Source organism: Mirounga angustirostris, unplaced genomic scaffold, assembly GCF_029215605.1.
Source record: "Mirounga angustirostris isolate CCGP_5_RB_7025 unplaced genomic scaffold, mMirAng1.0.hap1 SCAF_13, whole genome shotgun sequence".
Classification (NCBI taxonomy): domain Eukaryota; kingdom Metazoa; phylum Chordata; class Mammalia; order Carnivora; family Phocidae; genus Mirounga; species Mirounga angustirostris.
In genome coordinates this window covers 58,764,605-58,778,336 of record NW_026991721.1, presented here as the reverse complement: position 1 = coordinate 58,778,336, position 13,732 = coordinate 58,764,605, and the positions used below count along the sequence as shown (strand labels likewise).

At 45.7% G+C, this 13,732-nt stretch overlaps 1 protein-coding gene across 1 annotated transcript; it reads left to right on the top strand.

Annotated features, from left to right (window-relative positions):
• The first annotated feature begins 2,426 nt into the window (after positions 1-2,426).
• Positions 2,427-4,394, top strand: LOC123856639 (ubiquilin-3). The gene has a single exon (XM_045892787.2). The coding sequence runs from the start codon at positions 2,427-2,429 to the stop codon at positions 4,392-4,394; it is 1,968 nt and encodes a 655-aa protein (XP_045748743.1).
• Positions 4,395-13,732: the final 9,338 nt, after the last annotated feature.

Sequence of the window (13,732 nt, the reverse complement as noted above, 5' to 3'; positions counted from 1 at the left end):
ATTTTATTTATTTATTTATTTATTTATTTATTTATTTATTTATTTATTTATTTAGAGAGTTTGAGCAGGAGGAGGGGCAGAAGGAGAGGGAGAGAGAGAATCCCAAGCAGACTCCTCACTGAGTGTGGAGCCCAGTGTGGTACTCCACTCGGGGCTCAAAGTGGGGCTCATCCCCAGGACCCTGAGATCATGACCTGAACCAGAACCAAGGGTCAGATGCTTAACTGACTGAGCCACCTAGGCACCCTTATCCAATCAATTAATCTAATTAAGCTTTATACCCTGTTTGCCTCATGTTATCTGAAAAGCCCAAGCTCTATTGTGTCACCTTTCTGATTCTTATCCCAATATGTTCTGAAAATCCCTCATGTGACCCAATTTTCCACTGGTCATCAATTCTCTGAACCTTTCAACCTACCATTTAGAACTCATAATTTAGCAACAGCAAATCCTTACTCTATCTATAACCTTTCGTCTAAATGATCCCCACCTTTTTGCCATAACTGAAATCTGGCTGTCCAATGACAACCCATACACTCTGTGCTCCATCCTGTTATGAATAAATTATCTGTGGACCAAAATCAAGCTCTCTGCTTGGGCACTGATCCCAATCTCTCCAATTCATCTACTCAATAGCTTAGTCTTGCAATTATTTTCTCTCCCATCTGCATCATTTGTCCCTCCTCATTGTGTTGTTCCCATCAGAATAAAAGCATGATGTAATATTCTCAACTTAAGAAAAAACATAACAAAAACGTTTCTATCCCCACATTTCCACACAGCCATCATAACCTTTCTCTTAGGTAAAATACTCTTATTGAATCCACTTCATTTCTAACCCACTTGCTTTTAAACCCACTCCAGCCAGATTTCTGCCCCCTCCACTCTTCCAAGTCTAGGTTCATCATGGTCCCCCATTCTCTTGTCAAACCCAGTGGTCAGTTCTCAGCCTTTATCTTCCTGACCTACCAGCATTATCCAACACCATCAGTTCCTCTCTCCTTTCCGAAACTCTTCTTCATTTGCTTTGTTCCCCCCCCCTCCTTTTTCTGACTTAGTGTTTTATTTCTTCTCAATTTCCTTTGTGGAACACATCTAATATTCCAGACTTGTAAATATGTAGTGCCCATGCCTTGGTCTTTTTACCTTTATCCCATTACTATACTCACTAATCTTATGATTCTAAATACTCTGCCAATACTGATGAACTGCAGGCTCACAATAGTGAACTCCCTCCCTTCATGTCCATTTGGGTATAAAATAAACATTTCAAATGTATGTAATTCTGAACTCTGGGTTTTCTGTTTAACAACTTTATTCCCTGGGGCACCTGGGTGGCTCAGTCAGTTGAGTGTCTGCTTTTGGCTCAGGTCATGATCCCAGGGTCCTGCTTCTCCCTCTGCCTCCCTCTCTCTTTTTCTGTCTTTCATGAATAAATAAATAAAATCTTAAAAAAAAATTTATTCCCTGGTCTTTTTTTTTTTTTTTTTAATCTCAGTAAATAGCCAGTCCATTCTTTGGGTTCTTCTGGGGAATAACAACAATCTTTTTAAAAAGTAAAATAAAAACTTCGTGTCATTTCTGGCCCTTCTCTCATATGCTAGATCTTGCCCATCAGAAAGTCAATATGCTGAAGATATATAAAAAATTCATGTCTAATGTTGAATCAAAAAGAAGACAGAAACATAGAATGCCAGGAAGAAGAACAATTCAGGGTGCAGTTGAATTTGGGTCTTCACAGGGACATAGGGGGCTAAGGCTAAGGCTTTCCTAATTTTGCAATCCAAGGCTGTCTCCACACACCACACACAGATGTGTGGAAGTAGGGCTCTCGACCTGTGATGGAAGGGTCAGCCCAGGTTCCTCACTATGAAGAAGGCATCAAGGTAAAGGAAATAGAAGAGGTAAGGGGGGGCAGTTGCATTCCTGGGGATACAGAGCACCTTGGAGAGGTCTCAAGAATCCATTGTGTGAGGCTGTGATGTCAGTGCTGAGGTCACAGAGGTGACCTGATGGAGCGGGTTCCGGCCCAGAAGGCTTCAGGGGTGGCTGTTAGCAAGATGAGGGCGCTTTGGAGCCCTGTCTAAGAGGAAGGACGGGGCCACAGCGGACTGGTATGTATGCCCTGACCCAAATCCTTCTTCCTGCCTTTGCCCTTCACTCATCAACCATAGACCTCTTTCTCAGGGCATCCAGTCTTCCTCTCCCGACCTGACACCTCTCAGACCCATAATCCTCCACAAGCATCCTATCCCGAGGACCTCATTGCCCCTTCCATGCAGACTCCCTATGGCCCCGCTCTGAGACCCCAGGCCCTCTTCCTGCTCACCTTTCTTACTTTTGCCACTGCCCAAAAGGATGATCTTGGTACCCCATCCCCATCCCCCAGCTGTGTCCCCACAGACCTGGGCCTCCTGCTGCTCACCATGGCCAAAAGCGGAGAGGCCCTGCCACAGGGCAGCCCAGCACCGATCCAGGATCCCCACCTCATCAAGGTGACAGTGCAGACGCCCAAGGACAAGGAGGATTTCTCAGTTACAGACACTTGCACCATCCAGCAGCTGAAGGGAGAGATAGCCCAGCGCTTTAAGGCCCACCCTGATCAGCTGGTCTTAATCTTTGCTGGCAAAATCCTCAAGGACCGTGACTCACTGGCACAGTGTGGAGTGCGAGATGGCCTCACTGTCCACCTGGTCATCAAGATGCAACGCCGCACCATGGACACTGAGTTTCCGGCTGCTTCAGTCCCTGCCCCAGCCCCCAGCCCTGGATCATTCCCTCAACCTAGCTCCATTTACCCGGCAGATGGGCCACCCACCTTTAGTTTAGGTGTTCTCACAGGCCTCAATGGGCTAGGCCTGACCTCTGGTGGTTTCTCTGACCAGCCAAGCTCACTGATGTGGCAGCATGTCTCTGTGCCTGAGTTTGTGGCTCAGATCATTGATGACCCTTTCATCCAGGGTCTGCTGTCCAACACAGGCCTGATGCGCCAGCTGGTTCTCAACAACCCCCATATGCAGCAGCTGATCCAGCACAACCCCGAGATTGGGCATATTCTCAACAACCCTGAAATCATGAGGCAGACGCTGGAGTTCCTACGCAACCCAGCCATGATGCAAGAGATGATGCGTAGCCAGGACCGGGCACTCAGCAACCTAGAGAGCATCCCTGGTGGCTATAATGTGCTCCGTACCATGTACACAGATATTATGGACCCGATGCTTAATGCGGTACAGGAGCAGTTTGGTGGCAATCCCTTTGCTACTTCCACTACTACTAATGCCACCAGCAGCAGCCGGCCTTCGAGGACGGAGAACTGTGACCCTCTCCCCAACCCCTGGGCTTCCACATATGGAAGCTCAGGTCGCAGGCGAGGCAGGCGTCCTGGAGACCAGGATGTATCTGAAACTAGAAATAGGGTTCCCAACATTCTGGGTACTATAGGGCTCTATGACTATCTTCAGCAATTACATGAGACCCCCCAGTCCCTGGGAACCTATCTGCAAGGCACTGCATCCACCCGCAATCCGAGCCAAGAACCACCACCACCACCAGGAAATCGAATCCCCCCAACTTCCTCCTCCTCCCAGGAACGTGAGGCCGGCCAGCCTCTCCCCAGAGAGTCAGTAGCCATCAAGGGAAAGTCCTCTCGCCCATCATTCCTGAGATACCCCCCAGACAGCAGTACTGGACAAGATGGAGACCAAGGTGGTGCAGGGAACGGCTCCACCGGCCACAGCACCAACATGCCTGACCTTGTCTTAGGGCTGGGGCGTTCTGCCAACAGGGCGCCATTCGTTCCTTCACCACCTTCCCCCATGGCGGCTACCCCTGGAATGCCTGAGCATGCTTGGCTGCCCCCACCAGCTTATCCAAGATCCCTGAGGCCTACCAGCATGAGCCAGGTCCCACAGCTGCAGGATGAGATGCGCCGGCAACTGCCACTACTTCTGCACCTTCAGGCAGCCGTGGCAAACCCTCGCGCCATGCACGCCCTGCTACAGATCGAGCAGGGTCTGCAGATCCTGGCTACCGAAGCCCCTCGCCTCCTCCTCTGGTTCATGCCTGGCCTAGCAGGGCTGGGAAGTATGGCAGGCGGAACAGAGCCTAGAGAGGGCGCCCTTATGCCTGAGGATCCCCCTGTAGCCCCAGGTCCTGAGGTTCCCCCAGCACAGGGCTCTGTGGATCTGGACCTCCATTCTACCCCTTTCCTCCAGATGTTGCAAGCTCTAGCCGGTGCCAATCCCCAGCAGCCGCAGCCCGAGACTCACTTCCGGGTGCAGCTAGAGCAACTGCGGGCGATGGGCTTTCTGAATCCCGAAGCCAATCTCCAGGCCCTTATAGCCACTGGGGGTGATGTGGATGCTGCTGTGGAGAAGCTGAGGCAGGCATAGGAGCCCTAGTTGTTCAAACCGTATCTTTTCCTCTGTGCCCTTGCCCCGTATCCCTCTCCCCTAACTCCCCCGTTCTCGAATGCAGCTGCACACTATGAACCAAATCCACTAAGATGCCCTTTACTGCGGAGACAGTGTTGTTCCAGAGTCCGGAAGAATGAGAGCCAGAAACAGGGCGAGGGTGCTGTGAGTGACCCAACCATCCCTGTCACTGTACCATCTCGGGGCCCCAGTCTGAGCTCTGCTTATGCCTATCTTAAGATGCAATTACATCCAATCTCCAGTGTCTGTTGCTGCCCGAGTCCAGTTCTTTGTGGGCTCGAGGGGAAAGGGGCCAGTATGGGAAACAAGCTGGCGAGGAGAGCTGTGTCTGCATGGGTGGGAGGGCTGGGAGGGAAAGCTCAAAGGTTTGAGGGTCAAAGATTTGGGAAGAACCAAGGAGGGTGAGCTGAGGCCTGCAGCTCCCCTGGTGTCCTTCCAGAGGTCCCCCAGATCTTGTATCCTGTAGGAGCTGCCACGCCGTACTCCGTTCTTTGGAGCGTTCCTACCACCAGCCTGCCTGCAGAGTGGGCACGGTTAGTTATTTCTCTTGCCCCTGAAGACTATCCCACAGGTGGCTCTCACTTTCTGGATTTGAGGCTGATTCCTGAGCAGATGGGGAGCCCCAAGAATTCAGGCTGAGTTCTAAAATTCCCTAATCGCACAAGGTTACCAAAGTACTGTCCCTGGATGTTGTCTTTCTTGCAGCTGCTGGCTCAGAAATGGGGTACTCACCCTGTGCTCAGCATTCTGCTAGCGGTTAGAGAGTCAGTGTGAGACAGAGACATGATCCTCCTTCAGGAGGCGATGGTCTGGGGGCACGGAGCGTTCCAACTGTATGTGAAGACTACTCATTACATAGAATACAAGCTGAGAAAGGCGCTGCAAAGAGCAGGAGCTGTGGAGGAGCACACAGGCCTGATCTTGTCTGGGGAGACAGGGAAGGCTTCCTGAGTAGGCGCTCCAAGCTGAAATCTTAAAAGTGGTAAGAATGAAGTAGACAGACATGTGACAGGAGACGGGAGAGCATCCCAGCTGAAGAGGCAGGAGGAGCAAAGGGGCTGAGGCAGGCTGTGTATGACACACAGGAGGTGCCCTCGGCCTCTCAGACTAAAGTCTTGTTGACACTCAGTGGTGCTTCCCATGACCTGAGTACTTCCAGGGTAAAAGTGACACAATTCACGAATCAAGTGAGCAAACCAGGCCTCACCCACAGGGGTAAACACTCTGGAGAAATGCACAAACACACTTAAATACACCCTGACACGGCACAGCTTTGTACATGTGTTCAAGCATACACACAGAACACGGTCTGTTAAAGGTTGATCTCAGAACAGAGATGTAAACACAAACATCAACGTTATATGCTGTCCAGGGAAGAAAAGGGGCTATGAGGGAGGGGACCGCTGCGGTAAACGTGGTCATGGTGTGTGCTTGAACATCAGAGACTCAGCGTTGGGTTCCTTTTAGGAACTTGGAGAAACAGAACCTCCACCTGGGGCTCAGGACACTTGTACCGACCTCTCTTACCTTTCAGCGACCAGCATGCATCAGAGATGAAACGAGCTTTGGGAGCGACTTTCTCTCACTGCTTTAGGTTTCAACCTCTAGGTGAAACAGGAGGCATCAAGCTCCCCTTCAGTGGGGGGCAGGCGGCGGGGGGGAGCTGTCCAGATCAAAGGAACTGCCATTTATAGTGGTGCTAGGGGGGAAGGCAGGGGCAAGTCTTGCCTCTCTGTTTCCTGGAACCAATAAGGCAAGTGCTGTGGGGCTGCCTCTGACTGGGGAAGGTGTACCATGCAATCTCTAATTTCTATCCTGCAAAGGCCAGGTAGGTCTGAGAAAAAGCCTCAGGGAAAGATTGCTTTCATTTGCCTTTCATCTGGGCCAAAGGAAGCAGGAGGGCTCATTTGAAGTAAATCTCAGGACAGACAGTAGGTGGGAATCTGGGGCTAAGCAGGTTGGAATCCTGACTAGGGAGGAGAGTGTTCACTGAATGTTTTCAGGCCATATGTTAGGAGAGCCCTGGACAGTGGACTGGGTGTTTAGAATCTTGGTTCTAGTCTCATCAGAGACTGAACACCTCAGCTGGGTGTCCAGGAGAAGGGGATTCCTGGGACAGGGAGGGTCACTGGCCTCCACCTAGGGCTCTACCTAATGCAGGGCCTGGCTCATGGGAAGCACTCAGTAAAGACTGAATGAATGAACGCTGAATGATGAATGAGGAAATGAGCAACCAAATGAGAAAGTGGTTAGGGAGATGAAGCAGATGTGAACTGATAGAGGGTAGCCCAGGACGGGGCTTGTGCTTGGGGAAATGGGGACCGCTGGAGTTTGTGGAAGAAGGGATCTCGCAGGCTGATGTGGCCAAAACAGTAGCCTTCTCCAGATGTCCTGTTTGCTCCTTGCTGTGACTCTCACCCTCTATCAGGAGGCCTAAATCCAGGACCTGCACGTGGGGAGGACCTACAGCAGGGGTTGTGTACGTGCAGAAGAGAAGCAGGGTCCGTTTGGGTGATACTGGGTCTGGTGCCTGGCTCCACCCAAGGAAGATGTACCCTTTCTTCAGACCAAGAGATTTGCTAGAAAGCAAAGAAAAAAAAGAGAGAGAAAGAAGCAGCGGGAGGATTGAAGTCCGTAATGCTGTATCACAGCCAGTCAGGTAGGTGGACGGACAACAAGTTAAGAGCAAAGCATTATTCAAACAACAGGAAGTGATTTTATGCACCTGTTCTTTTTATTATTATTATTATTATTATTATTATTATTCTCCTCCTAATACCCCTGTCATAAATACACACACATTTTTTTTCTACATATTTTAGGGGTTCACTACTTATATTTAATTTTAAATAATAGTTAACATTTATTGAGGTTTTCCAAATGCCAGCCCTGTTCCAAGCTCTTTATATCTGAATCCACACAATAGCCCTCTAATGCAGGTAGTGTTACTATTCCCATCTTTCAGATGAGCAAAACTGAGGCACAGGGAGAGGGGAAAGTTCATGGCTTCACGTTATACAGCTTCTGCATAGTGGAGGCAGGATTTGAAATTAGTCTATTCCAGAGTCCACACTCTTAACCACTGCGCTCAGTCAAATTAAATCATGCTTCAATCTGTACCCATAAAAAGTAAAAAGGGGAGGATTTGTGGCATTTAATTGGGATCTTTGCCTCCCTGCAAATACCTACTGTGGACTGGAATATTTCCTTTGCCATATCTTATATATGTTTATATATGTGTATTTATGGTGTTTTTTTAAATTTAATCAACTAGTGCCACACTTCTTAAACTGTTTTAACTTTGAAATTCTTAATGACAAAATGTTCAATGCTTGACTCATTATTCCTTTGCAAAATACCATTGTTTAATTTTGTCTATTTTTCTGCATATACTTACAATAGATGTCAAATTTCAGAAAAAGCCAAATGAGATCTTGATTGGCCACTACATTTATAAATTAGAGAGAATTGAGAATTTTACAACTGGCAGTATTTCCTTTTAGAGTAAGACATGTTCCCATTCAAATTTCTTTTGTTTGATGTAAAGAAGGGTAGTTTCTCCAACAGCTGGTGAACAGAGTGGGAGGGATGGGAGTAGGCAAAGTAGATGAGGGGGATTAAGAGGTATAAACTTCCGGGCATAGAATAAATAAGTCATGGGAATGACATGTACAGCACAGGGAATATAGTTAGTCATACTGTAATGACCCGTTTGGTGACAGAATGCATAAAAATATCAAAGCACTATAATGCACACCTTAAACTAATAGGGTATTGTATGTCAATTATACTTCAACAACAATAACAAAAGAACTGTAGTTTCTTTTGTTACTTTTTTTGTTACTTCTTTTGTTTTATTAGTCCTATCCATTTGGGTTTATTTCAATGTTACATTTTTCTGGTTATTTGGAGTGAAATTTTTTCCTTTATATTTTCAGGATACATATGGTTGTGATGAAGCTGTGCTGTCACCAATTATATTATAAATTCTTATTTTAGACAGGTTTTTTTGTTGATTCTCATGCAAACAACTATATGCATCCTTGAAAAACAGTTATAAAGACTCCAATGTTCTAATAGTTAAGCCTCTTTTCTATAATGAATTTGACTTGTTTTCTCAGTTTAAAAGCAACATATAAGTACAGTTAATCCTTGAACAACTATGTGGGTCCACATATATATGGAATTTAAAAAAATTTTTTATTATGTTCAGTTAGCCATCATATAAGTTTTTATTGTAGTGGAATTTTAAATTATTTTGAGTTGAGAGCAAAAACCACAGACATTTATTTACAACTACCCATCCCAGTCTCCGTGAGATCAAATACAAGTCAATTGGCACAGAGGTCGTACCTGCTGCCCTGTAAGTACTGGGTTGGGGGGGCGGCCCTGTAAGACCAGGACCAGGCTGGGCTGTAGGTCACTCCATGTGCCCATGGTGCAGTCAGGTCCATCGCCCCGGGCTGGTGGGCAGGAGGCTGGGCTGGAATGGAGGAAGTCTCCCAGAGGGTAGGGATGGCACTGGGCAGGAGCCCCTCACCTCCACTGTCCCCAGCTCACTCACCCCACTGCCCCCCCAACCGCCCAGCCCAGAGAGGCTGGTGCACTCACTTATGGTGGACTCACTTGTGACAGCAGCTGCATATGCCAGGGGTGGGTGGTACACCTCCAGGAGGCAGATGGAGCAGTTCCACTGTGCCTCCAGGCTGTGGTTGCTGCCCATGGCCCACTCAGGGGCTGCAGTAGGATGGAGGCCACGAGGCTGCAGAACATTGCCATCTTGGCGCTGGGCCCACAGCTGCCTCCCTGGTCCCAGCCCTACCTGCCGCTTACAGGTGGAGTTTTTTTTAATAAATATACATACAATACTGTAAATGTGTTTTCTCTTTCTTATGGCTTTCTTCATAGCATTTTCTTTTCTCTAGCTTACTTTATTGTAAGAATACAGAATGTAACACATATAACATACAGAATGTGTGTTAATCCACAGTTTATGTTATCCCTAAGGCTTCTGGTCAACAGAAGGCTATTAGTAGTTACATTTTTGAGGAATCAAAAGTTATATGTGGATTTTTTACTGCACTTCTAACCCTTGCATTGTTCAAGCGTCAACTGTGTATATCAGGTAATATAGATAAGTAAAATAAGAACATAAAAACTAGCAATGCTAATACCATGATGGTTGTCCTTCCAACACATGTTACAAACCTGTGATACTATTGTAAATAATGTTTTATAACCTGGCTTTTTAACTTGATAATAAATCAGGAAGCTTATTTTCTAAGTTACAGAGGAGCCTTTTGCAACTCATTAGTTTAACCAATATTTCCTGAACACTTTCTATATGCCAGAAACTATGCTTGGTGCTAAGAATTCAATGGTGAACAACAAGATATGGTTCTTGCTCTAAGGAGCTTACAATATAGTGGCGATAAGAGACTTCCAACAAACAAACAAGAGATAGAAGTAACAGCTAACAGAGCACTCACTGAGACCAAGGCACTGTTTAATAAGCTTTGTGCCTATTAACATTTAATTCTTACAACAACCCTATAAGCTTGGCACTATCATTAACCAATTTTACAGATAGGTAAAGGAAGGTGGAGGAATGTTAAATGTCTAATTCAAGGTTGCACAGCTAAGCAGTGGTGGAGTTGGAGCTGGGATTTGAACCCATGTTTCTAGAGACCACACTCTTAATCTCTATTCTATTGCAAAAATAATTTTGAATTATAATAAATTTCATGTGGGAAATAGAGCAGGTAATTTAATAGTGCATTTAGAGGGAGGAGGGATATATATTTAGAAGAGTGGTCAGAATGTATCTCTCTGGAGGGAGTATTTCTGCAGAGACTTTAAGGGTAAGAGGAAGCCAGACATTCAGAGAGTTGGGGGAAGAATGTTCCAGGAAGAGGGGAAAGTGTAAAGGAGTTCCGTGAGTTAGGTTAGAGTTCAACAGGTTTGAAGAAAAAGGGAAGAGGGCCAGGGTGTCCAAAGTAGTGAGAACGGGCGGGGAAGAGTGCTTCAAGGTGAAGTGGGAGAACAGTGGGCAGGATGGTGCAGGGTTGTGTTTCCTCCCACCGAGTGTGGAGTGTGGATTTCTTTCTCCTCTCTGGGGAGCATAAATGAGAGGCTGGCAGGGGTGGAAACCAAGTCAAGAGAGAAGATCCTGCTGTCATTCAGGTGAGGGATGGTGTTGCCCTTAGACTGGGGTTCTCTACAAGGGCATATGGCAAGAAGTGGACGGCTGAAGAATTTTTGGAGATATAATTGACAAACCCTTCTGATAAGATCAGATGCGCAAGGTTAAGGAAAGGGAGGAATTGGGAACTCATTTACTTACTCAGCTAACATTAATTGAGCACTCTCTCTCTACCAGGTTCTGGGTGCTGGAGATGGAAGGTGTTCTAGATCACAAAGCCCTGCCTTTGTTTAGCCAAAAGAGAGGAGGCAGATACACTACATAATGGAATTTCAAGCAAAGGGAGAGGCTAAGAAACACAGAGTAAGGAGACAGAAATTGACAGGTGGGCTCTTCTGGGATTGTAATCACCAAGCACATCACTGCAGAGAGAGTTTAAGCAGAGATGTGATGAATGAAGGGAGTGAGCAAATGAAAGTCAGGAGCAAGAGGTTCCTGACAAATGGGATATCACTTAAAAAGCAGGCATGAGCAGGGTGTGTTCCAGAATACAAGAAGGCTGCTGTGCCTGGGGCCGGGTGCTCCGGAGATGGGTCAGGGAGTGAGCCCGGGGCCAAATTATCCGAGCGTTTTAGACTTGGTAAAGCATTTAGATTAATCTAAGTATCACAGGAAAACTTTTGGTGGTTTTGTGTAAAGAGGTGAGGTTAATTGATCTTTATGTGCTGCTGTGGGAAGTAGTGACTCTAATGGACCAAGAGAGAAAGTAGGGAAACCAGCCAGGAGGATATTAAAAATGTCAAGGTGGGGCACCTGAGTTGCTCAGTTGGTGAAGCATCTGGCTCTTGATCTCAGCTTAGGTCTTGATCACAGGATCGTGAGTTTGAGCCACGCATTTGGCTCCATGCTGGGTGTGGAACCTGCTTAAAAAAAAAAAAAAAGTGTTGAGGTGATCAGAGTCAGGACGCATGTTGAAGAAAAAGCCCTAAATAATTACTGATAAATTAGATGTGAAAAGAAAGGACTCAGGGGGTGATTCCTGTGTTTCTGGCCTAAACAACTAAATGAATGATGGTATGAGAAGGGAGAAGGGGCTGCGGGGAGCAATAAGTGGAGATTCTGTTCTGACATGAGCTGTCTTGCTTGTAAAACTAGCCGAGATAGGGAAGACTGGGAGAACAGGTTTGGAGAGAGAGAGAAACAAGTGTTCATTCACTGTTTTATTTGATTCCATTTATCATGACAACAAAGGATTCTCATATATGCTCACTCCACGTTCATCCTATTGCTGGACATTTGTTTAGGTGAACAAAACATCACAAACTGCCGTGACAATAAATCAGTGTCTGTGTCTTTACTTCAATCTCCCTTTCTCCCTCCTAACCTCCCTCCCTCCCACCTTTCCTTTCTTCCTTCCTACATGTATTTTATTTAGTGTTTGCTAGCAGTGGGGTTACAGTAGCAAATAAGGTCCCTGTTCTCAGGGAGCTTATATTCTAGTGAAGGGACATGGAAACATAAATGAATAGTAAAGAAGAAATAATGACATAATGATAAGTTCTATGCAGATAATTAAAATAGACTAATAAGATACGAAATGGTTGGGAAGGGCTTTGTGAAGAGATGATTTGAAAGGTAAGAAGGATGAGCCCTGTAAAGATTAAGTGGACAAGCATTAAAGGCTTAGGGAACAACAATTGCAATGACTTTAAGGATGGGAAGGCACTTGGTCTGTTTCAGATATAAAAGGGAGGCCAGTGTATTTATAAAAGGGAGGCCAATGTGGCCAAGTTTTGTAGAAAAGGAGAAAATCATCATCAGGAAGTCAAGGAGACGAGCAGGAGTCCAACCAGGGGAGGTTTGTAGCTAGACAAGGAGTTTGGATTTTATTGCAAAAGTGATATGGAGGTAGTCTTTGCTACTCCCATCAAAGGGTCTTTTTTGGTTTAATTAAACAAATTTATAAGATTATCATTATAAACCACACTTGGCTCAAACCTACTCAGTGTATTATAGGAGGGAAAACACAGCTCACTAGCAGGACAGAGTCAGGCATTTCTCTCTTAATGGGAATCCTTATAGCACTTCCTGTTCAGTTAGCATGGCCACCAAGAGCCATCTTCTCCCAGGTGATAGTTCTGGTTAAAAAATAAAAATTAAACTCTCATTAGATTTTTTGGAAGCAAATTGCTGATAAGAAACACTGAAACTGCATATAATACTGAGCTTTTCGGGGCTCTTGGGTGGCTCAGTCAGTTAAGTATCTGACTTCGGCTCAGGTCATGATCTCAGGGTCCTGGGATCGAGTCCCGCATCAGACTCCCTGCTCAGCGGGAAGCCTGCTTCTCCCTCTCACTGCCCCTCCCCCTGCTTGTGCACTCTCTGTCAAATAAATCTTAAAAAAAAACTACTGAGCTTTTCATGTAGTTTGATGTCTAATAAAACTGTTATTGGGATGGGAAAACCTTAGCCCATCTCTGTGAAAAATATGGGACTGTAGTATGTGTTCTGGAAATCAGATCTTAATAAACTTTAAATCAGTGCATAAAGTCAGCATTTTATTGAATATGGTTGGGGTCCTGGGTCTAAGAGAAGATACCACACTCCCCTCACCGGGCTGCTTGGAGTTGTCTCCATCATCTGCAGCTGAACATGTCTCTGGGCATTTGGTCAACCCTGACAGGCACATCTGTTCTCCATATCTCCCAGTCTAGTTATGGACCTGACCACAAGATGTGCCAAAGATTGGCATGACTGTAGTGTTGAAATCATACTCAATATTTGACAAGTATCTGCTCTGTGTCAGATACTTTGGATTGTACTTTATATGCATTATCTCCTTCAATCTTCAAAACAAATCTGTGAAAAACTACCATTTTATAGATGATGAAACCCTGGCTTAAAAGGGGTAAATGACTTGTTGAAGGTTATTAAGTGGTAGGAGTAGGATTTTCCTCTAGAGAGTCCACATTCCCCCTTTTTTGTCCTAAGTAGTAAGTTTTAAATTGATTAAATAAATAGCAAGTTGATTGTTTTATTTTATTTTCCAATTATAAAAGGAATTTAGGTACAATGTAAAATATTCCAATGATGTTGGCTTCTCAGGAAGGATGAAGAGAGATTCTTGTGTTGAAGAACTCAGTGGACGACATGC